General features: G+C 37.1%; 1 protein-coding gene across 5 annotated transcripts; it reads left to right on the forward strand.

The window, feature by feature from the left end:
* The first annotated feature begins 445 nt into the window (after nt 1–445).
* Nucleotides 446–23,106, forward strand: LOC128868581 (uncharacterized). Of its 5 annotated transcripts, none has more exons than XM_054110844.1 (15): nt 446–743; nt 1,780–1,978; nt 2,252–2,412; nt 2,472–2,744; nt 2,808–3,487; nt 6,913–7,036; nt 7,116–7,318; nt 7,394–7,614; nt 7,705–7,891; nt 7,974–8,277; nt 12,148–13,077; nt 13,137–13,490; nt 13,551–13,670; nt 19,863–20,039; nt 20,104–23,106. In XM_054110844.1, the coding sequence occupies exons 2-15, from the start codon at nt 1,792–1,794 to the stop codon at nt 20,800–20,802; spliced, it is 4,620 nt and encodes a 1,539-aa protein (XP_053966819.1). In that variant the 5' UTR covers nt 446–743; nt 1,780–1,791; the 3' UTR covers nt 20,803–23,106. The 5 variants fall into 5 exon arrangements, with proteins under 5 accessions (XP_053966819.1, XP_053966820.1, XP_053966821.1 ...); XM_054110845.1 differs by having other exon boundaries at nt 446–714; XM_054110846.1 differs by lacking the exon at nt 1,780–1,978.
* Nucleotides 23,107–24,115: the final 1,009 nt, after the last annotated feature.

Consider the following 24,115-nt stretch of genomic DNA (forward strand, 5'->3'; position numbering starts at 1 on the left):
AACTCAGCCGACGTCAGCAGGCTATCAAAATCGCGAAAAATATAGTACCGGTTTTCAGAAGACGCCATCTTTAGTATCTTGTATAAGGTGTGTAAAATCCAAGGCGAATCTATTAAAGGTGGTGTTGGTAAATCAGCTCATTTGTTTTTTTTTCTTTCGCCTTTTAATGAATGCGCCTTGGTAAAATCACTTCATGTTAACACCTTATTGTTAGTAAGGCGAATCAATAGACGGTGAACAAATTATAGGATCATTGTTTTTTTTTGGAGATTTGTTGATTAGAATTTCAAATTGTCTTGCTCTTTGTTAGTGTATAGTATTTGTTTATATTCTCAATGAAATTATGATACTCAAATTGTAAAACCAATACACATGTAAATGTTTGTTGTTGCTCAACCGAAAGCACCTTGTTTGAGTTCGCCTTGATTCATAGATTCGCCTTACTTATAACAATCAAAATTAGTTAAGGCTCGCATTGATTCGCTTGTATTTTTCAATTATTTCCTGCAGAAACTCTGATTAAATAAATAAATACCTAGTATCGAATGGTAGAAATTATTATTCACGTATTTTTATATTCAGTATATATATTATATTCAGTGCAATAAAGGTGCAATGTAAAGTAATTGCAAGTGCTGTGGACAAAAATTGTGCTGTGAATTCAAGTCTGAGCCTTGACGGTGCCTCCGATCATTGGAACAAAGGAAATATTTAGTGCGTTCGAAAGATAAAGAAACATAAAAGTTCGTTTCGAGTTTGATGATTAATTGTCTATTATTAAGTAGTTAATTGTGATTGTAGTAAAAACTGTGCGCCAAACGAGCTGAAAGCTCCTTGGAAAAAGTGGGGAAAATGCGTAAGCACACTAGCACCTGTTGTTTTTATTTGATTTTTAATTATTTTCTGTTATTGTTTTGTGCGCCTGCTGTGTTTGCATTAGCACAATTTAATTTTGTCTCATTTATTCACTTACATTTTGCATGCCTAGTATATTGCCAAAGTGGAGGGAAACCACCTCTTTGTTAACACTGCAAATAGACTAACAAAATAGAAAATTCATAGCGAATGCTGATATGCACCCACACAAATATAGGATTGTTCATTTATCACTGTCACTTGCTATTTCGTCATCTGGTCAACCTGTCGAAGGTCATTCAACCTAATAATTTCACGTGTATTACATATTCCATTTGACAACCACTACCCGGCAAAAAAGCGGTTTTGTCGTGTTTTCTTAATTAATTTGCATGCGTCATTTACTATGAGCATGATGCCTCACCACTTCATGCGTCTTGCCAATGCACCATTAACGTTTATTTAGTTATTTATTAGCAAAAGCTTAAATTACTTGTTTTGCATTCTTTACCAAATTCGAAGTGCCTACAGAATACAAACAACAAAGTATCTGCGTAGAAAAGTAAATATTTCGAATACGTGTTGAGAAAAGAAACACTAGTAGAGTTCACGAATCATAAAAGCTGATAATAACGAAATACATTCCCAAGGCGGACGGTTATATGAATTGGAGTGTGTCTGGGGTATTTTGTTGTTACTAACAGTTAGTAACATTTGTTGTTATAATTATTGTCATGTCTATGTCACTAAACGCATACACTCTTACACTTATACGCTTTTATAAAACAAATCCTCAAATGGACACCTCTAACACCTCATACATTCATTTACGGTCATTCACACTCTACACACTTAAACATACATATGTATGTACACAAATTCTTATAAACAAATCACTAATTCACATAGCACTAATTTGTATAGAATTATTTGAAAATGTGGCCGTGTATGAGACACTTTTTTGAGATGATACCAAATATATTTCAACCAACGGACGAGCCAAATGAATCACAATCCAATAATTCAAGGATGGCGGATGGTGTGCCGTTGCTGCGTTCGAATTCATTGTCATTGGAAAACAACAGCAACAACACCTCAACACGAAGAGTGGACAGACAAACTTGTAGGCACTATTTTTTAGTTTTGTATTTAGTAGTTAACTTAAATTTACTGTATGTTACAATCCACTTTAAGCTAAATAATTTAAATTTGGAAACAAATACGAGTATACTTATTAACTTTTTTATTGCAACTTTTTACACTTATTTATTTTATATTTGCATATTAAATAATCGAATTTGGTGGAATATAATTTCTTTGAAAAAAAAAAAATAATAATATTAAAAAGTAGAACTATTTACAATATTCTATTTCAAATACAATTTAATAATTTCAGCCACTATGAACTCGCCAACCAGCGACTCGACCGAAGTGGAAGAACTTAGCAGCCATCATGCCTTAGATATTGTCAAGGGACATTTCATAAGAGATTTCGATTTGAGGGATGTACACATTCATGACATATTCAACAAATATGAGCAAAAATATATAAACGCTGTGAGTAACCAAAAAACACATATTTTGCACAATTCTTTAATATGCACCCTTTACTGTAGGGTATTTATCGCGATGAACAGATTTCGCAAAATGAGATCCTGGCGATTTATCGGGAGGAACAGGTTTCCCGCCTATTTGCCGTGCTACGACACAAAGAACCCTCAAAAATATGCAAATTTATGGAAGCTTTGCTCATTGACTATGATTGGCTGGTGAATAATTTCGGCAATGTGAACAAAGTCGGCTATAGCCGTTATGTCGATTTAGTACACTCTCTGCACTCTAAAGTTCACCTTAAATATGATGACTACAATGTACATCGCTCAATGCCGGTAAGAATATTTTGTGTGATTAAAAAAAGTAAATATTTCCACTAATTAATATTCGTTCTTTAGTTTAGAAAATTACGCAATGCCCTACTAACTATGCCGCCTGTCGGTCGTGTAGTATTAGCTAGTGATTTTGGTTGTGGCAAAAAGTGGTTGGCAATTGATGCCTGCACCGATTATGATGTTGCAAAAGCTATGAATTTCCAAATTCATTGGGTCGATATGAGTCAATGTACGAGTTCACTAGAAGATTTACGCATGCTACGTTATTTGAAATTATTGCTAACTGAATCGGTGCGTTCTCCGTCACCAGCTAGTTATGGTTCATTGGATCGCGCTGAAAATACGCACGTATACAAAAATTCTATAGCTGAAGTGAGCGTGGAATTGAAAAAGCAATTGGATAAGAAGTGTCTTGTCGTCTTGGTAAATGTACAGAATACGCATGCGTTGAAGGCGTTTGATTTGCCATGTAAATTACTGGTTATTACGCGTAGTAAAAAGGTTAGCGACTCATTTGCAAGGAAACGTAGCATAACGGTGCGTTTAAATAGTGGTCTTACGCGTGAGGAACTCTACATACTCTTCGAAAAGTATTTGAAGGACCATGATTTTAAAGAAAAAGATGTAGAATTAATATTTGCTCACAGCAATGGACATCCATATCTATTAAGTTTAATTGCGCAGAGCTTGAGTCAAAACGTGAATAATTGGCAGAGTTGGATCGATAAGTTGCGCGAATCGGAGTGAGTAGAAAAAGGGGATATTTTAACAAACAAATTTCTTAGTTCAATAATTCTATGACTGGTACTGACGGTAAATAAGAATTCGGCTGTTGTCGTATCGAAATTTGCTTGCGCGTGGCATATGGATTCCCACTGTGGACATTAAATAGTTTTTTTTTTCTAAAGAGATGTAACGCTTCTACTGGATAAGCAATGACAAACCTCTGACTACAAAAAGTTTGTTATAAAAGAGTACAGTCCGATGTCCGGAACGAATCGATGCCCGGTAGCTGGTATGATGGGCCAAATACTTTAATCACTTTAAGAAGTTTTTACCAAACATTTTAAAGATTGCTGTATGCCGTTACAATAACAAAAACAACAACAACACCATGCACATCAGATTCAATAATAAACACAAGACTCTGAATTGATTTGAATAAAAAAGAGGTTTGCACTTCGACCTTCGGATCTTAGGTGCCCTTTATTTTTCCCAATAACTCATCAAGAACCAGTTCCTTCAATGAACCTAGAATGGCGCTGGGTTGGGTTGAGCAAATTTGCCTCAAGGCCGCGATGTTTACTTCTTCTTACGATGGTATCGTATTAGAAAAGCCGGTGTAGTGATTCTGGACATAAGTGGCAGAATTGACACGAGTCATTGGACTATAACCCGAGCCTGTGCAGATGTCTGCCATGACCAGTGAAAATGCCAGTAAGCATTCTTAGTTTGTGCTTCGGGGGTTTTATGGGATGTTTAAATCACTTTTTATTATAGCCTCCCCTCGCCACTTAGTTCGGCGACAGCTTAAGTCTCAAGGACCAGTGAAGACTTAACCTCAAAGGATGGTAATCATGATATCACTTTTCATTTGCCAAAGCCGTCAGTAGCTATGCTTAATACGGTACGCCTTGACTGACTGCTGAATAATTATATGCATCGGTATCAGCTCGAGCAGCACCTCCATCCTAGCTGTGGTATATTGTGCTAAAGCCTAACTAAGTGCCTAAACCTAACCATACTGTCGCTAGGACTGTTCTCGAGTCTCATTCAACCACTTTCGTAAGTTATTACTGATTGTCAAGGTGTACATCCACCTCAAGATTATTGGGCTACATCCCCAGTATTTTCCTGCTAGACGTTTGCACATCATCAGCGTCTTTACTGCTTTGGACAAGGCTGTCTCAGCGTGCCGTTTCCAGTTTTGCTTCGCTGTTGATTTCGATTGAAGATGATGATCGCCGTATTTGAGAGATTTATTTTAACACCCACCCCAGCACATCTTCCCTTCGTCATGTTCATCTCTTCGGTTGGGACGAAATCTTTTATCGAACAATGGGTTGCGTTATAGGAAGTGATGGTTGCCGGCGGTGTAATCTGCCCGCTTCTCCGCACTTTGGTGATGATTTGCTGGAGAATATTTCCCGGTTTTTCGCTTAGATGCGGTCGCAAGCTCTGTCCTGTATGTTTGTATTCCTGCTCGGCTACAGATGCGGTTACAGGCTGACTGTGTCTTTGCTTTCGTTCTGGGTACTTCAGAGCCATTGTCCTGTCAGTGAGCGAGCTATTTCAGGAGTTGCGCCCTCGTGTATGTAGCGCAGGTACCATTTTATTCACGCATCGCTCAGCCCAGCCTCAGAATAAACGAAGCCGTTGGGATGTTTAGGTAGTGGCAAAGTTGGGGGCTTGCCCCTCCTCCGTCTACTCTTCCCTTTGTTGGAGTAGGAAGATTCCTCACTCTATGAGCGGTAGACACCGTGCTCGCTACCAGGAAAGGAATTTTGTCTGATTAGTGACTATTCCGACGAGTATCAGATGCATTGTTTCTCGACGATTTACGGTACCTAGCAGGTTACGACGGCGATCTGGAGGTACGTCATGAGTTCGAATTGATCGATCAGTGGCTTGCTCGATCGCTGATGGCAGTTGTGCCAATTTCTTTTCTTTAAGGCCGGCGGGCCAATTAGATGTCCTAAATTCAGTAGTTTTCGCGAAGCGTTGTAGGATGAGAAAAAAAAACAATTAGCCAAATGAAGTTTTGGGGATAGTTTAATATATATTTGAACTAAAAAAAAAAATTTTTACAATCTCCAACAATATATTGTAAGCCGAGTTATCAATAGATTCCCAGAGCGCCTTGCCACTGAAGTATCCAACTTCTGTACAAGATACAACTTGCAATTTTCATCTGAAAACAAAAAAAAAAGATTATTAATTTTGATGTAATTATCTTCGATGTGAACTAAGAAAATTGGGAGAAACACGTAAAATTCGAATTTTTGGGGAAGGTAGAAAAAAAAAGTGGTTTTTCAAGGAAAAAAAAACTCTTCAACTGGGTAAAAAAGTCGCTTAAAAAAAGTTTTTGGATGTTTTTTTTAGTTCACATATAAGAGAAAACAATACTGAAGATAACGCATTTTGAATGAAATGGATAGCTCGTTTAGTTTTTTTGCAATCGTGTACATAAATTAGGTAAAATCGTGAAAATGAAAAGCCGAGAAAACGCGCTTCAAAGTTACAACAATAAGCTCACGGTTGCTCGACGCCGCACTACGCTCGGCTTTGTAGCTCTGCAAATACTTGGAATTTAACTCTGAAAATTAGTGTCTCATATTCTTGAATATCTAAGCTATTGATTTCAGGAAAAAAAAAATCGATTTTTTTGACCTTTTAATTGGCCCGCCGGCCTTAAGTGATGAACCAGTAGAGGCTCGAGTTCGACATACTCAATATATGTCCGAGATGTGAAGGTACTCTGAACGACACTAATTACCTAACCGCCGTGTCGCCTTAATACCACTCACCTAACCCCAACCCTTTTTGACCTACCCCATCGAAACAGCATGAGTTTTGGGCCTATCGTTAGATGAGATAGACGATGGACTGACGACTACACCGTACCGGCAGGGCTTGACAAGGGCTGTCACAACAACAACAACAAGCTCACTGGATCATCATTCTCGAAGCAGGGAGGGATTGTCATCCTCAGAGCATGTCGAATAAACAGGGACACATACTCTTCGTGGAGGTCAGCGATGTGGTATTTTCCGAATCTACTATCGGACCCCTTCGCCTTGTTGTTGTTTTCTTTTTGTTGTGGTTGTTTTTGCTGATTCTATTGAGCGATAGTTCCATTCAGCGCTTGGATCTGTTTTGAATTTCCACTAACTTTCTGCAACACGTCAAGGTGCTTGCCCCAACAGTGGAACAAAAAAACAAATATGTTCGCTCCCCGAATATTCGGTTGTACTTTTCCGTTACGTCCCGGATGTATATCCGGCTAAGGACTGTCACACCAGTAGCATCCCTCACACAAGTATGGGGAAAGTTTATGCTGCTACACCAACAACAATATCTCAATTGTATCTGTTTTTCTACACTTCGCTCCACTTACACATTGAATTTTCATCTACTTAATCTTGATTGATTTGATTTTCCTTTGCAGTCTTGTTGACGAGAAATTCAGTGCAGCCATTGAAAAAAGTCTTGACAGCTTAGAACCGGAATTAAGAAGAGCATTCTTGAAGATATTCAAGTGTTTTCCGCACGCAATTTTTGTGCCAAAAAGGGTAAGAAATATTTCCTATTACAGTACAATTTTTTTAAAAACATAATTTTTAATATTGTACTGTTTTCGCCCCGCTTTAGGTGATCGCCGCGCTTTGGCCTGGTCGTAAGTGTGAAAAAGATTTGGAAAAGTTACATCGCCACGGTTTTTTGGAAAAGTCCACCTCAGAAGTTGGTGATATCGTCTATAAGCTACCCTTTATATATGGCAAAATTAAAGAAAGAGATGAAGTGGCCGACGAAGATATGGCGCATATGCACAAAAAGCTGCTTGCATATTATCAGTGAGTTGAATAGCCAAATGTAATCTCATCCATTTATTTTATAAATCAATATCTTTTATTTTTTTGTAACTGTAGCTTTGTCGAGGATTTGGAGGCGCGCAAAGAAGTGTTGCCCTTCCAACGTGACATACATGATTTCTATTTTTTCCTTTGCATCGGTTATCATCTTAAAAAATCTGGACTGACGCACTACTTCAAGCAAATCTATTTGGATTATGGTTTCCTAGAGCAAAAAATGCGCACCGTCGACCTGCTCAACACAATTGTCGACTTGGAAACTTTTCGACATTATATTGGTAAATAGTTAATTTGTGTTGTCTTTCTAGTTTATATAAAAAACTAAATTTTTTAACAACTCTAAACCATCTGCATTAATTAATTCACAGCCCCTGATTCGGAGCGGCGAAAAGTGTTTCGTGCCATACGTGAATTTTTACCAAACATCGAAAAGACAATGCAAGAATCGAATGATGCTACACTCTTGCAATGCGCGCTCATGGAGGGTGGCTTGGTGGGCTATGAAGCGCGCATACAGGCGGCTGCATTTCCAGATTACACGTGGTTTGAACAGTAGTAAGTAGCTTTTGTCCATAAGAACTATTTTGAAATTACCACTGAAAATTTAAACCATTTTAATTTTACTCTCCCTGCATAGTGGCTGCTTCCATGAACGTCATAATATTATTTCGCTACCAAGTACTCCCAAAAAAATTATATTGCTTGATCATGAACGCTCTACGATTGTATTGGAAGAAAGCAAAAATATTTTATTGGTCAACACTTCATTGAAATGGAATACTTATTCCGTCAAATTAAAGGATCCGGTACTAGTTAAAACGACTGTTGTTGATGCTCGTTTCTTTAGGGAGAACAACTACGACATTTTACTGGCCTTGTGTAGTAATGGCGATATGAAATTTTGGTGTATACCGGGTGACTGCAGTACGGATCGGCGAAGGGTGAGTGTATAAAGTATTCTTATACGAGTAGCTACGATAAGACTTTCAGGTTAGGTTATATGGTTGTCCGTAACAAAGTCGCTTGTGAAACTATAACAAGGGGAAATGTGGGGAAAAATAGGAAAGACACACATGCTCCCTAGGGGTGTTTGAAAAAAAACCAAACGATGATTCCTGTCGTCGTGTAAATCCAGGTTCTTGTTGTTGTTGTTGTTGTAGTATCATACTACACCCTGTCAGTGCGATGTAGTTACCGGTCGTCCTCGTCTAGCTCATTTAAGGGTAGACACAGGAAGCTTGCTGGTTGGTTCCAGAAGGAGAGGGGCGTTGGGTGAGTAGATTTGATGGGGCATGTTAAAAGGTGGTTAGTATCGTGCGGTGTGCCTTCACATGATGGACATACATATATTGGATGTAAACTAGCCCTGTCTAGTGCATCGTACATGCAAATCCAAGTTGTTGTTGTTGTTGTTGTTGTAGCAGCATTAACATTCCCCATGCATATACGAGGAATACTGCTGAAGTGACAGTCCTTGGCTGTATATAAAACTGAGTCGTTCCGGTTACGTTGAACCGACTGTCGTGGAAACGTGTAAATCCAGGTCGTTTCGGTAGCTTAGAACTGCCTGTCATTTACACCAACTGGAACGGTACTGACAGTTGTGTTATCCGCTTCATATTTGTGAAATTCTTCAGGTGTGCAGTATCTAAATCTGCTATATCCACAGGCGTATTAAAAAAATTAGAGCTAAGATGTCTAAATATTAGCCCCTCTGGAGGAGGACAGCTGAGGAAAAGGTGCTGAAATGATGCCACTTCATCTTCCAGACAGCTGTTGCAAAAAAGGCTCGAAGTAATACCAAGTCGCATCTCTTCCCTTCGACTCAACCCGTCGAAACAGCATGATTATGGGGCTTACTGTTAGATGAGATAGAAGATGTTACAACAACAACATCTGACCAACGATAATAGATTACGTGAGATATTTAAGGGGAGAGGGGGTCGAGTCAAATCTCATCTAATCTTACGTTGGAGAGAGGGGGCGGTCTCGGCAAATATCACGCAATTTTTTTTTCTGATTGAAACAAAAAAAAATTATACTATTTTGGTCCATTATCCAGATTGTACATGCTTAAGATTTAATCTTAAGCGTAATCGTAGTATGATTAAGATCATTCACTAATTCGTTCGAAAGAAAATAATTTCATTCATACTTCCACGTTATACATTACTGCTGTCAAACCACCATATTTGTTTTATACCAAATAGCTCAATTTAATCTGAATTTACGGTACAGTGTAGCCCGTCGTTTGTTTTCCCGCCACTATCAGCCGAACGCGCGACTCGATGAACAAGAGCGCAGCGACACACGGACAGGTTCCAACCTTCTTTGTTTAGAGAGAGCCAATATTTACTCCAGGTACATTGCAGTTGATTCATATCAAATTTTTATGCGTGTCTATTTTTTTTTTTTTTAGTTTTTTAACGAGCGCGAATGTCAACGAATTTTTATTAAGAGTTACAAAGGGAAATTGTTTTTAGTTTTTTTTTTGGTTGTGAAATGCGATGATCAGAACTGCTGCAGCCCACGCCGGAGTGATCTGCATATGATTCTTCACGACCGGTTTCTGCCACCTCCATACCCCATCACTTAGGTTGATTGACGTTTGATAATTCCGGACTTTAAAGAACATGACGGAAAGTCATTTGCTCCATTTCTAATACGCCTACCGATTCAACCGCTGAATGCCTTTATCAGCACGCCTTATGATCCCTATTGCCCAAGTATACGTGATGATTTAGAGAAAATATGCTGCAGTACATGCGGTATTTACTTCGCATCTATCACAAGAGCTGCAGAGCACAGGCGAGCAGCTCACATTGCACCAGCTAAGCAATCGCGTATGTACCGCAAAGGGCGTCCCTCACGGATTGTCGAAAGACGAGCTAATGAGTTACTGTGCGCAAGCGTCAACGGCTTAGAGTGGATAGATCAGAACGAAGTTGAAGAAGCAGATGATTTTACTGAAAATCATATGGACATGTTGGTCCCAATAGTCTCTCTTGAAACCGCGCATGATTCTCCATGGACTGAATTAGAGTAGATATTCTTTTTTTAATCGCAGTAGTTACGATTTAAGTCTTCTATTGTTAAATTTTTATTACACTACTACTTACTAGTCTTAACTAGTCGTAAATAAGAGCACGAAGCAATTTTTTTTTTCTTTTTACAATAACAATCTAACGCGTTTACATAAGAAACCCACATTTTGAAAAATCTCACGTGAGATTGGGGGTGGGGAGGGGGTTGAATAAAATCTCACGACATCTCATCAGGGGGGGAGGGAGGTACAGAAAATTGAAAAAAAAACACCTCACGTAATTTATGGACGCCCCCTTACTATAGCAAAAAAACGAATTGTGAGGGGAATTTCAGCTGCCACGTAACGGGGTTGATTCGCCAACCGAATTTGACTCGATCATTTCACATGTATTCGCGCACTCGTCCATTCTGCCGTTGTTCAGACGACAACGAAGTGATATTGTGTAAATTATTTTTGTGTATCACTAACGCATTCTTCGTTTTTTCGTAAACCTACCGATTCATAACTTCTACGCCAGCCCATCCGCTGATTCTGTCAAATCAGCTGAGAGCCGGCTAAAGGTCTGATATTGGCCACACCAATAAAAATCTTTTCGCCATAACATCTGGTGACTTTGCAAGTTGGGATACTTACCCAGAGCTCGCTGAGTTGACAAGAATTCCACCCTGATCACTGGTAGTCAAGTGAACCCCAATACTCTCATTTCGCGAGGAAAATGCTATAAGCTTTTACTTACGGTAGAGTAGAATGGGGTAAGATAGGTATGGGGGCACAATAGGTAGGTGGGGTTTTCGTCGCACTGTTTTTGCAGAGATCACTCGTCTTATGTGAATTGAATACGTGGTGGGGAACAACGTTCGCGACTGTCATTTCGGCCGTCACCATTGATTAGTTATCCTAGTTCTGGCGTCGTTTAGTTTTTTGTGAGCTTTTCTCCGACATAGCATTTTTTTTATTCTACGGTGCAGTGCATTTAATGTAAGTAAATATTTGTCAGGTGAGTTTTATTTTACGTAGAAAATAATGCTGAACACGAATAATGTGTCAGTTTTTTGATATTTTTGTTTTTTAAAAAAATATCGACACTAACATAAAACATGTGCTTGGGGGCACTATAGGTCAGCCGTCTGGGGGCATTATAGGTCACTACTTTTAAAGGAATAAAATAAATTTTAATTATTTTTGCAGCAAAATGGTGCGTAATTATGTGCGAAAAACGCCGAAACGAAGTGAAGAGGACGTAAAAAACGCAATCGCGGCAGTCCGAGATCGCGCTAGTGTTCGATCAGCCTCTAAACAATTTAAAATTCCGTTCGAAACATTACGTGCTCGCGTGATGAATTAAAGAAAAATTCCTAACTTTTATAGCATGTGCAGTGTTCATACTCTATAAATAAAGGTTAAAACGTTAATTTCCAAGCCATGTATATTACATTGTTCTTTTCCCCTCACATATAGTGACCTATCGTGCCCCCCGATTTTGAAAATATCGAAAAAAAGTACCTTTGTCTTATTGAATGCAGATTCCAAAATATTTAACCAAACATAAGCCAGTATAACCAAAATGTTAGCAGATAAATAACCTTTCAAAAGCTTGCTTATTTTTCAAAATCAATGCAAAAACACCGTAGCAAGAGCTCTCCAAAAAAAAAATGACCTATCTTACCCCATTCTACTCTATTATTAAATTTATCCTATCTAAAACATATTTCGCTCTGTACTCATATTGATATTTACCTTATTCTTTTCTTATTTCTTCCGACAGTCTGATTCATTTTCGCGTCCACAGGAAAAAATAATCGAGTGCAGTAACATCACTGCGCGTGCCTACCTCTTCAAACCTATTACTGCCTTCGAGCTGTCTTGTGGTGAGAAGGGCAAAGAACCCAATTTGTATTTGGCACATAAGAATGGTGAAATCAGTCATATCCAATGGAACAGCGATAGTAAAACATTCTATTCCGCATCATTTCCATCTTTGAAGACTGAAATGCAAACCATTTCAATTGTACGCCTCGTCTTTGGCCGATACTACGTAGTTGGCAACACAAAGGGCGAAGTACGCATTTTCGACGGCAGAGACTATTCGCAACAACGCGGTCTTGAACCATTCACCCATTTCATCGAATCTATCCAACTATCGCGCAACGAACAACTATTAGTTTGTCGCAGTTGCATTGTACGTTTCACCAGCAGTTCTATAAACCAAGTTGGTCATGTGGAGTATCTGCTGCAAGAAACCGAATTTATTGCTGACGGTCAGTGTAAGGTAATCAATTGTGCTAAGTTGTTGCACATCAAAGGGCGTAAACAACTCGTTTTGGGCACAAACAGTGGTCTGATTATCTTTGATATTGAAATGGGCAAGAAAGTGCTAACAACAAATGTCAACGAAGATATCATTTGCGTTGATGTACATCCGCTGGATAATGCCAAGTACAAATATATGGTGGCTTGCGGTTCGCGTAAGCGCAAGCTCTTGAATTTATTTGCATTAAGCGTCAGTGATGGCACTGGCACGTTGCTCGGCTGGTCACATCGTGCAACACCAACACAATTGAGGGGATATGATGCATATCGCGATATGATAGACTTTCAGATGGCGCCAGATGTTTGGTTGAAGGGTGGCAAATTGTTTGCAGTGCAATACGAGCATGAAGAGACGACTTTATTGGCAGTGGACTCGCAGAATAAGGTGTGTGCTGCGCATAGCTTAAGATATACAATCCAATTTTAATTTCTATCAATTTACAGTTACATAAAATCGATACCGACGGTCATAAAGTATTAAAGCAGTGGCCCTACACCATCACCGCCATTACTTTGTGCGGTAAGAAAGCAATCGCGGGCTTAGCGAATGGCGATTTATTTGATTTGAGTACACGTGAACAGCTTCACACTTCGGCCTTTAAGAATCAATCGATTGAGTTCTTACAGCTGCTCGATGAGGACACGCTGATTGCGGCAAGTGAGTTTGAGTTAGTGATTTACACAAATCTTGGTTGTGGTCAATATAGCCCATTTGTATTGACATATGGTAAAATTAAGCGGTGCTTTCGCCTAGCGGCTGGGCGAATGCTAATTGTTTTTGAAAGCTGTGTATTTTGGGTATGCGGAGTGTGCATTTAGAAGTGGAAAATTGGATTTTTGTAAAATTTGTATTTACAGATTTTAGACGAGTCCGCCCATTTAATACACAAATATGAGCCGATAACCAAGACTACGATTGGTGGCTGTGATTTACAAAATAAGCAACTATTTGTTGTCACGGAAAACTATAGAATCGAGGTGAGTGAAAACTGGGACATATGAACAAACAAAATTCTACTATAAATGCATAAAGGAGAACGAAGTTAAAGGAAAAATATGGAATACTTGCTAAAGAGAAGTTTAAAAGGACGCCACACAAAAAATTCGACGCATATTTGCGTTATCTCAGAATAAAGCTGGGGGATAAGAATTATTTGTGCAATTGATTGCGTCTAGGATTACATTTTTTAAACGTCAATTGAACTAATCTTGAATTGCAATTACAGAATTTCGGAAAAATTGAAATTTGAATTACATCGGGTGTTCTTTTAAGAGCTTGTGAACTTAAAATGATAATACAAAACCGAAATTTTTTAGTCTTGCCATAAATTCTGTGACAACTTATATAATGCCTATGGCGAGAACAAATTCGAAGAAAAAAGTTCCGTTATTTTTGCTTTTGTTCGCATGCATTGTCTATTTATAAATTATACTCTGTTTCGTGGCAAACCTCGCTTGTTAACAATGGAGTGGGGAGCTAAGGAAATTTGCATTGCGGTGATTGCCTTACAAAAAATTGGTTAAAGTGCAAGTCAGATTTACGAATTGCTGAAAACACTAAATATTTGGAGAATGGTGGTTTCCCGCACGATCAATCGTTTTTCCCAAACGTCTGAAGTGACAGACAGAAAACGAAGTGATCATCCTCGCGTGCTTCAAACCAGTGTAGCCATAAAAGCCGTTCGAAGAGAATTCGCAGAAATCCCCTTAGAGAGCAAAAAATCCTGTCCAGGGATATGAATGTATCGACCGGAGCCATGTCAAGACTAATTAGAGATGATCTCCACATGAAAGCCTTCTGTCGCTCAACTGGCCATCTTTTGACAACGCGCTTGAAGAAGATTAGACTTGACAGATGCAAGCAGCTTCTTCGGTGGTTCAGCCATTAAAATATTCTTTGCACAGATGAGAAAATTTTCACTGTTGAAGAAGTTTTTAATTAGCAAAGCGACAAAATCTATGCTAAAACTTCTAAAGACGCAAAAAATGTTGTTCCAAGGGTTCAGCGTGGCCACCATCCAGCCTCCGTAAGGTTTGGTGGGGAGTGTCTTGTAAAGGCGTCACATCTCTTCATTTCTGCAAGGAGAATGTTTTAGAAGGCGTGGTGAAGCAGTTGAGCAGTACTCTCTTCAATGGAGAGCATTGCATTTTTTAGCAAGATTCTGCTCCAGCCCATAAGGCAAAAACCCACTAGCAGTGACTAAAAACAATATTCCTGGCTTCATAGCTGCAGAAGCTTGAGCGTCTGGAAGTTCAGATCTGAATGCATTGGACTACAGTTTGTGGTCAGAATTGGAGAACATGACATGTCGAAGACCTCACAGAAATTTGGAGAGTCTCAAACAATCAGCGACGTCAATATCCATGAAAACCGTGCGTGCCGCAATAGCTGAGCGGCCTAATCGTTTGAAGGTGTAAACGGAAATGGTGACAATTTCGAAATTTGTATTTTTTTTTAATATTTACATGATTAAATAAAACTAGCTTCATTAAAAAAGTATTATACATAATTTCATATCTATAACGGACTTAACTTGTAACAGAAATTATGGCAGGTATGTAATTCTTATCGCCGAGCTCTGCCTCAAAAACGGCAGGAGCACACTTAAGTTATCTACAATGGAATAAACGACTTTGTGGAAATAATAATAGGCATAAAGTTTTTTTTTTTTAACTAACCGTAATGGTACATCCACTTTTTACTGCCATATCATTTGAAATAATTCTTTACGCTCTTGATTAATATTTAAAAAAATGTACACAATATTTTCTTTCATAAATTTTTAGGGCGCTAGGTAAAGTTCATTACTTTAAAAATTTTTTTAGAGCAGCTGGTTCCACCTACTTATTTTGTACATATTTAAAAAAAAAATTCTAATTTTCTGTCTATTTTCCAGAATTTTTTTTATGTTTCGTTGCATGACTGGTGAAAATTGTGGTTGTAAAATTCTTGGGCGCAGTATTCAGCGGTTGGATTCTTTGGCGAAGTCTTAAGCTTTGTGCGTTTATCTTCTTTAACCTTCTCTAAAGCCGTTGGCATGCGCAGCTTTAGATGATCAGTATGATTTTTAAATCTATTTTTATCAAAATATAATCAATGCGCTCGTATATACAGACTTAAGTTAAATGTGCACCTGTTTTGTCTGCCTTGCTAACTTTGATATTAAACGTGAAACTTACAAGGACTGCGCAAAACTATACTAATACTAACTGGCTACTAATCAAATGGCGCTGCGTTAAGGGCTTTCACAAATACAGTGTACTTTCCTTTAAGCGGATTCCTAAGAACTGAAAAATTTGTCTCTTTGGGAGGCGTCCGCTTATGAGAAAAGTCTAAAACAAGTTAAAATAATTTGTGAGTGATCTTTAATATTTAATCAGTTTTATTTCCAAAATATTTGTCAAAATAAACAGAATTTGTAAACAATCGACAAATGTAAAACAAATTTTGTTATGCAGGTATTCAAATTCATTTAAAAAAGTCAGAAATTGTAGTTTCGCGAGTTTTTCCTTTAATTTCAATACCCTGGTTATATATATGAAGATCATTAAGCAATTCAACGCCTTTGCGGTCGCTGTGATATAAAGAAAGTGTATTTTGTCTTCTCGTTGCTAAATAAGCCTTTTTATAAGCAGTGAATTAGTTGTCAATCTCATTTTCTAGTTAATCTTCAAAAGAGTTGACCAGCGAGTGTTGTCACTTCAGTATTGATATTTTTTGTTTCTTCATCATTTATGAAGACTTGATTACCTAAATTAATATAGTTTCGACGTCAATTTGAATTGGTTTCTGAACTAGATTAATAATTTTGGTGAACTGAGCAACTGCCGATAGTGGAAGCTCATCCTCTGCGGTATAACAGTCCACGCTTTTTGAATGAAATAAACAACACATAACAAATTTATTGATTTTAATAACTCCAAGGCAGAGTTTTTAAGCTGTCCGCTTATGATAGAACTGAAATATCTTTGGTGAGAGGAAAAAGTGTTCGCGTCCTGTTATGGGGGGGTTGTCCGCTCGAAAGAGAAAACTTTAAAAAATCCCTAAGGATGTCCCTGAAAAAAATGTCGGCTTATGGGAGGAGTCCGTTTAAGAGAGGTGTCCGTTAGGAGTGAGTACCCTGTATAACACATTATACCAAGGAGAGAGAGAGAGAGAGAGAGAGAGAAAGTGAGCTTTCTGGAGTCCCCAGCCTCAGCAAATTTGAAGTAAGAGGCGTTACGGAGTGGCGGATAGATAAAGCAACTGATATAAATAAAAATATCTGGGCAGAGCTGTAATAGAGCTGCCTAAAATTACATTTGTTTGTAAAACAGTGAGTTTTACCAGTTTTATGAGGTATAACCATATTCGTTTTGCTTTCACATGGAAATTTTTCGTCAAATTAATCAAGCAGAGAAGTGGCGAATAGATGGTGTCAAAAATTATACTGACACACAAACCAATGTAATAGTTACTTAACTATCTATACTCCCATTAAACGAATAACAACTGTCACATTGACACAGCCAATAGCGATTATAGCATTTAAAGCTACCAACTTTTTCCTCAAACAAGTTACAAAGAAGAGAATATTTCATAACGTCATACTAAATAGATAGGTTGCATACAGTTCTGTCTGGTCAAATCACTAATAATTTTTTTTTTAATTATTATTTTTTTTAATAATTTTTTTACTCATAATTTTTTTACTAATAATTTTTGTTTTTAATAATTTTTTTACTAATAATTTTTTTTTTATAATTTTATTTTTAATAATTTTTTTTAATAATTGTTTTTTAATAATTAGTTTTTAATCATTTTTTTTTTTACTAAATGAAAAAACTGATTTTTTTTTAACTTTTATTACCTGTTATTTTGTGTACTACAGCTGTCTAATTCACAAGTGCCAAATATGATTTGCGAAAATTGTAAATCTTCCTATAGTGTGATTAATTTAGCGCCACCCTATATATACACATGACAGCTCGTCATTCATCACGTTTTTACTTGATACATTACAAATGGATAACATTAAATGAAAACTTAAAGCTATTAGAATTGCGATAAGAAGATTTCCGCAACTTCAAATTACTCTGAAAAATGCAAGGTTGACTTTGTCCGTTTGTTCATAACTTAATAATGTCGGGAGACTTCTTTATATATGTACGATGAGGCAAATATTTTTCTTAGCTTAAAAGACAACTTTCTGTAGGCCTGCCAACGGCCAAAGCCAAAAAAACAACATCTTCACCCTACCCTCATGCACACCTGTGTTCAAAATAACAGCAGTCCGACGAACTACTAAGTTTTACCTATTTTAAAAGACAACTTTCTGTAGGTCTGCCAAAGGCGATTAAAAAGAAAAACATTTTCACTCTACCCTAATGCACACCTGTGCTCAAAATAATAGCAGCCCGACGAACTACCAAGTTTTACCCATTTTTTTTTTACTTTTTTATAAAAGTATAGTGCATTCTAAAATAAAATCCACTCACAGCTCTAAACTTTTAACAAAATTTACAAAGTTTTACAAATTAAAAAAAATGCCAACAATATTTTCAAATTTTTGATTAGATTTTTAAAAAATAATTTTCTTCCATATAAAGAACATGTTCGTTAGTTTTTTACATAGAAGAAAATGCTCAACATTCCAGCGAAAAAAAAAATTCAAAACATAAAATAAATTCAACAGAAAGTTTAAAATTTTGATAACTATATTTTTTGAATTTGTTAAATTTTTGTGAATTTTGTAAAAAAGTTTGCGTCTTTGGTTTTTGTTATAAAATGCACTTTATTTTTATAAAAAAAAAAAAATTATACATACAAAATTAAAATGTGGTAAAGGGTTTTTCAATAAGGGCGGGTATGCATGCAGAATGTCAATCGTGACGTTTGCTGTGTGGCACGTGGCGCCGTCCTGCTGGCCGTCCACATGTCGTCTAGGTCCATATGGTTCAATATGGGCCATAAGAAATTGGAAGGGTCACCACGTCTACCGAAAAATGGGCGCAATGCGCACAACGTTTGCGTTAATGAACACTCATTTTGATAATAAAGTTTTATCATTTGAACGTGCTGTTCAATCGTGTAACTTGCCATGATGATTAGGCATAAACAACTGAATAATAAACAAAAGATTTGACAGATGTCACCAAAACGAAATGGCTGCCACAGGGTGCCAAAATCGACCCGCGCCAATTGAAAAACCCTTTAGTTCATCGCGCTCCTATTATGTTGAACGCAGGTGTATGTATATACTACGTTATGTACTTACAGACTTAAGACTACAAAACTTTAAGTAACATCTTCGCTGTGGTATCTAAATTCTGCTAACTTCAACCATCTGCAAAATGCGGCAGCCTTTGAGTCAGTGTTCCGTTAAGCGTTGTCATGGCACTCCATTTTAATGGTAGGTTCAAGAAATTCATGGGAACGGAAAGGTTATCAACGGAAAGGTTATAACGGAAGAAGTTATTAAATTATTTGTTCGCTGGTGATTTTGGCACATTTTGTTTTTTAGTCAGAAGTGACTTTTGGGCCAGACGTCGAGCGTTCAAACCGGCATCGTGAAGTCTTTGACTTATGGCGTCAATTTAAATGCCAAGTTTTTCAATGAATTTCCACACAATGCCATCAGCTGTTTTGCAAAAATCTTGTAAGCAAATGCGTTTTATTTTTAGATTGTTGTTTTCTTAAGAGACTCGATTATTTCATGATTTTCAAAAAATCTCTGAGGTCAGTCTTATTCTGAACCTCACTTTTCCACCCGAATAATAAATATTTTGCGCAATAAATTAAATTTTAATAAATTTCGTTACACTAATTGCCAAGAAAATGAAATTAACAACAATAACAAATTGCACATATCCGCACGTATGTATGTATGTACAGTGTACACGTATTAACATATGCAAAAAAAGTGGATGTCATACTGAATCCCACACCTGTCGGACTTTCAATGCGCCCAACTTTATATAAATGAAGCACGCACACTGTCTACGATTTGTTTTTGTTGTTCAAATGTTATGCACACTAATTTTTTAAATTCTTAAATGTACTCATTACTTATTTGGAATCAAATTTACACATTCCTTCTACATACATATCTTATATACATTTTTTACAGTCTTAAAATTTTAATAAGTTATATTCTTCACTTTTATTTTGTTTTATTTTATTTTTTCCAGGTTTTTGATCTTGCCGAGTCGCTGGGACCAAAGGAGCCGAAGATAAGAAGATTCGGCAGAACCAGTGTCTCTTCCAAGGTAAAAGTCAGCTGCATAGCTGTGTCGCGCGATGCCAGCCTAGTTGCTGTTGCTTGCTATGAAGGCGACGAAAATGACGAAAATGATGTACGAATTGAGGTAAATTGAAATCCATAAAAGTTGTTTATTTATAAAGCGCCATATATTTTAATATTTTGCGTAGGTTTTCGAATGTCAGCTGGCCGCGAATTGCATTGAGTCACTCTACGATCTGCGAGGTCATCGCCGTCGCATCAAAGATATGCGTTTTTCACCCAACGCTCATGTGCTGGTCAGCTGTGCCGAGCAAATGTGCTGGTGGAGCATGCAAATGGCAGCATGCAAGCTAAATAATACGCTGAAAGAGCGAGAAATCTCACGTCGGAAGAAGAATAATCTACGCTTCTTCTCAGCGGACAGCGACTCAACAGACAGCGAAGAAGATGAAACGGTAGATGCGAGTCATATTCGTGCACCCAAATGTATTTTCGAAGAAGTTTCAATGCTGCCACGTAAAGATACACGTCCGGCAGCAGATGTCACACCAGTTGGTGGTATTTCTAATATAGCCATTAGCAATGCAGACGATGCGGTTTGGAAGACGAAATGTGGGCCCGTAACACATCGCGAATTGCTATCGTGTATCAAATTCAATGGCAGTGAAGCGCAACAGTTCTTTTCCAATGAATCGTTTACTCAATTTCAAACCATTGACAATGGTGGCGGTTACTATGTATTGACGTTGCGCGATTTTAATATCCCACAAGAAATACCTCTGCCATCGCCACTCGCTAAAAACTTTCCTGTGACTGTAGCGTACAAGACAGAGTTGAGTATAGATGAAACAGAATATGGTGAGGGTGGTGTAGATGTTGTTGCCTGACCGGGCGAAAGGAGAATGCGTATGCGAAAGGGACGTACGAAAAAAGGCTCTGGCAGAAAAAGAACGCTAGAGTATGAGCCTGCAGTGATTCGCTACCGACTTGTATACTTTTTAATCTATTTTTGTATATTTCACTTTGATCTCTTTGGATGCGATTGTTGAGAGAGGAGAGCATTTCATTTGGAGAGAGGTAGGGGGGGAGAGAGAGAAGAGAGCAGAAAGAGAGGGGTAAAGAGAGATAGATAGAGAAGAAAGCGAGAGAGCAACAAAGAAAGAAAGTGTTGATCAGAATATAAAGTAGTGAAGTAGAATTGGGCGAAAATAGACAAAGGGAAGCTATTTAGGGAAATATAATGAATTCTGAATAAACTAGGAAAAAAAATATTATTATATCAAAATTGTTAAGCTAAATACCATCGAAGGAATTTTCAGTATGGAGAGAGAGCGAAAAAAGATAATCTAGAACAAATGAAAAAATTATGTCAAAACTAACAACTATGTATTTTTACATAAACTAAGTTAGAAAAAAAAAAATTTTGCTAATAAGTGCTAAAGTATTACAAACAATTATTTAAACATTTAATTACCAACTTTATATTATAGGTAAAGTTAAAAGACAACGATTTGGTGCCAAATAGAAAATTACTTAGCTCTCTATTTGTGTGATTCTCTATAAAAAAAGGTGCTATTTTTTGACAAGAGATAGCCGAAACTTGAAAAAAAATTATGAGATTAAATTATTTCTGATTAATACTTAAAAGCAATAATTTATATCTATTTGTAAATGGTGTGCTTGTTTTTCTAACATATTTAAATCCCGCATTTGTTGTGAGAAACATAAAACTGCCACAACGCAGCATTTAATTTTAACTCTCCAGTACTGTGGTCAGTGTGAAATTTTTAATTGTTTCTGATAAAACAAATTTTTTTGCTGTAAAATGTTTACTTTATTTTACACATGATATCAAATAACTTGGAAAGTTTTTAATATGTTGTTAGAACAATAGTAAGAAATTTCTAAAAAAAAATCATAATTAATTCGCAAATTATTATGAAAAAAATTAGTTTGTGTGTCTCACAGATTGGGCCACAGTGCTTAAAGTTAAAACAACAAAATAAAATGTTAACTGTAGTTTATGAGTGATATTTATATACGTACAGAACCTTGAATTTTTCGAGGCTTTAGACTTTTTATACATATTTGTTTTTTGTATGACAATTTCGTATATAAAATCGTTTGTATTAAGTTAAACGTGCAAAATTGTAAAATGAGGTATATATATACATATACAGTAATGGACAGAAAAGCGGCATTAAAAAAAAAATAAAAAAAAAAAAAAAAATCTATTAAAATAATAATAGAACTTATCTATTTATATGTAAAAAGTTAGATGCGACGTTATGTCAGGTGAAAAATAAAATCACACACACACATGTACATTAGCCAATAGCCGATTATAGAATTTTTCCCATTTGTAAGCGCGTCACTTGATTATCCTCACCTCTCACCCAAGTTAAATTAAAGACCAAACCAGAGCTTGTTCGAGCTTCAATCACAACCGCAGTGTTGCATGATTTGTGAAAGTATCACGTTCGATGTAAAATTCTGGCAACATTATCAAAAGCATCACGTTCGAAGTGTCAAAAATTTGGCAAACGTCACGCGCGAATACAAATAAATCGGCATCAAAAATTTTTTGTTTGCCGAACATCAGAAAAGTATCAGTTGAGCAAATTGCAATAGAGTTGCAAATTGTCATCAGTGCAGCAGTATTGCCGCTTTTATTACGTGCCTCGAACAAGCACCCACTTTCATACTCAATACAGTCGGTTCTACGTACCGGAATGGCTCGGGGGTTTCCCCTACGAAGAGCTGCCGTCGCAATAAATAAGCACTGTCTAGTGCGGTGAACCTCATTCCTCGTCTATCGTCACAGGAGCAGCTCTATGCAACAAGGTTGCTCCCAACACGTCTTTTCAGGGCTGACAATGAGCTTAATCCTGGAGCCGAAGTTTATATCTGTTTATCAACTTCTATTTGATGTAATTAATGCAACGAATGGTGACATTCTAAGATTTGCTCAGACTTTAAGATCCAAAAGGAATGGGTCCCCCAGTTTATACCATAGTTATATGCTGCTCTCGCCGTCAGGTGCCTTCTGCCGCTATGGCCTTTACTTCGCACAATGCGTCGGAGCTTCTGTAACACACCTCAAGCGAAACCCTCACGGCTCCTCAGAGCTCACCAAAACACCATCACTTTATCTATGTTTCAAAGTGTAAGTCTGTCCGGTCAGATAATGTCGAGCTCGAAATATTAATGTCTATATACCGCTTGTTACTTGCTGCCCGGCGGGATATCAATCTGAGATTGGTGCGCCTATCAGAGCTGAAAACCAAGTGGTAGTTTGTGATCTGTGCCAAACTTGCCAAACGTTCATAGGGGGCAAGTTTTGGCAGACCAGTTAGACGATGACGTCTCCACCAGGATAGTGGGTAACTGCAGTGGCTTACGTAAACGCTTTTAATGACATGTGTGAATTGCAAATAATCGGCCCTACATATTCGGAAAATGCCTCTACTAACACAAATTGAAATTTTGAAATTTTTTCAACCGACTATGCTATTTTTCTGTCCATAGCTGTATATTTGTTGTACTGGAATGTCAAAAGAAAAAATTATCTTATTTCAAATTACTAACTTTTTTATTTTGAAAATTTTGTTAAATATTTTTTAAAGACCAACAACTATTGTATTGTCAAATTATAAAAATAGTTCGTGCAAACTCTTTAAATACTCACTGTATAAAGTGTTTGTATTGTATTTCTAATTGGACACATAACTAAAGCAATTCTATTAGAGATATGTGTATTTGTATAATTAGTTACAATATTTTTATAAGTTTATATATGTGTATAGCTTGTTTAAAAGAAAAAAATAAAATACAACAAAATAAAAAAAAAAGAAAATACGAACGACTCTTGAGTCGAATTTAAAAAGAGAACAGCTGCTGAACGCAAAACAGTACAATAACTCCCCAAAAATAAATTTTAGCAGATGAAGATTGGGTAGTCTAAACGGCAACCATCTTTGTTAAACGAAGCTATATGTAGTAACGCTTGATCAGCCAAAAACTTTTCTCATGGTCGGTCACCTAGTGTACTAGAAGGTTTTGAGATTTTTTCCCATGCACCAAGACTGAAGCGGTGATATACGAATTACTTAAGTGGCACTTGGAAAAAATATAAAAGATGGAGTTAACTCGTGAAAATTTTTGTGCGATGATTTATTACGATATTTGGCGTGGATTATC

The sequence above is a fragment of the Anastrepha ludens genome, chromosome 6 (genome assembly GCF_028408465.1).
Source record: "Anastrepha ludens isolate Willacy chromosome 6, idAnaLude1.1, whole genome shotgun sequence".
NCBI lineage: Eukaryota > Metazoa > Arthropoda > Insecta > Diptera > Tephritidae > Anastrepha > Anastrepha ludens.

Excerpts from the sequence above, each read along its gene's own strand:
- LOC128868581 (XM_054110844.1), top strand. The coding sequence starts at position 1,792 with ATGTGGCCGTGTATGAGACACTTTTTTGAGATGATACCAAATATATTT. Across the intron at positions 2,413-2,471 it reads AGCAAAAATATATAAACGCT|GGTATTTATCGCGATGAACA; the intron begins GTGAGTAACCAA and ends CCTTTACTGTAG. Across the intron at positions 20,040-20,103 it reads AAAATGATGTACGAATTGAG|GTTTTCGAATGTCAGCTGGC; the intron begins GTAAATTGAAAT and ends TATTTTGCGTAG.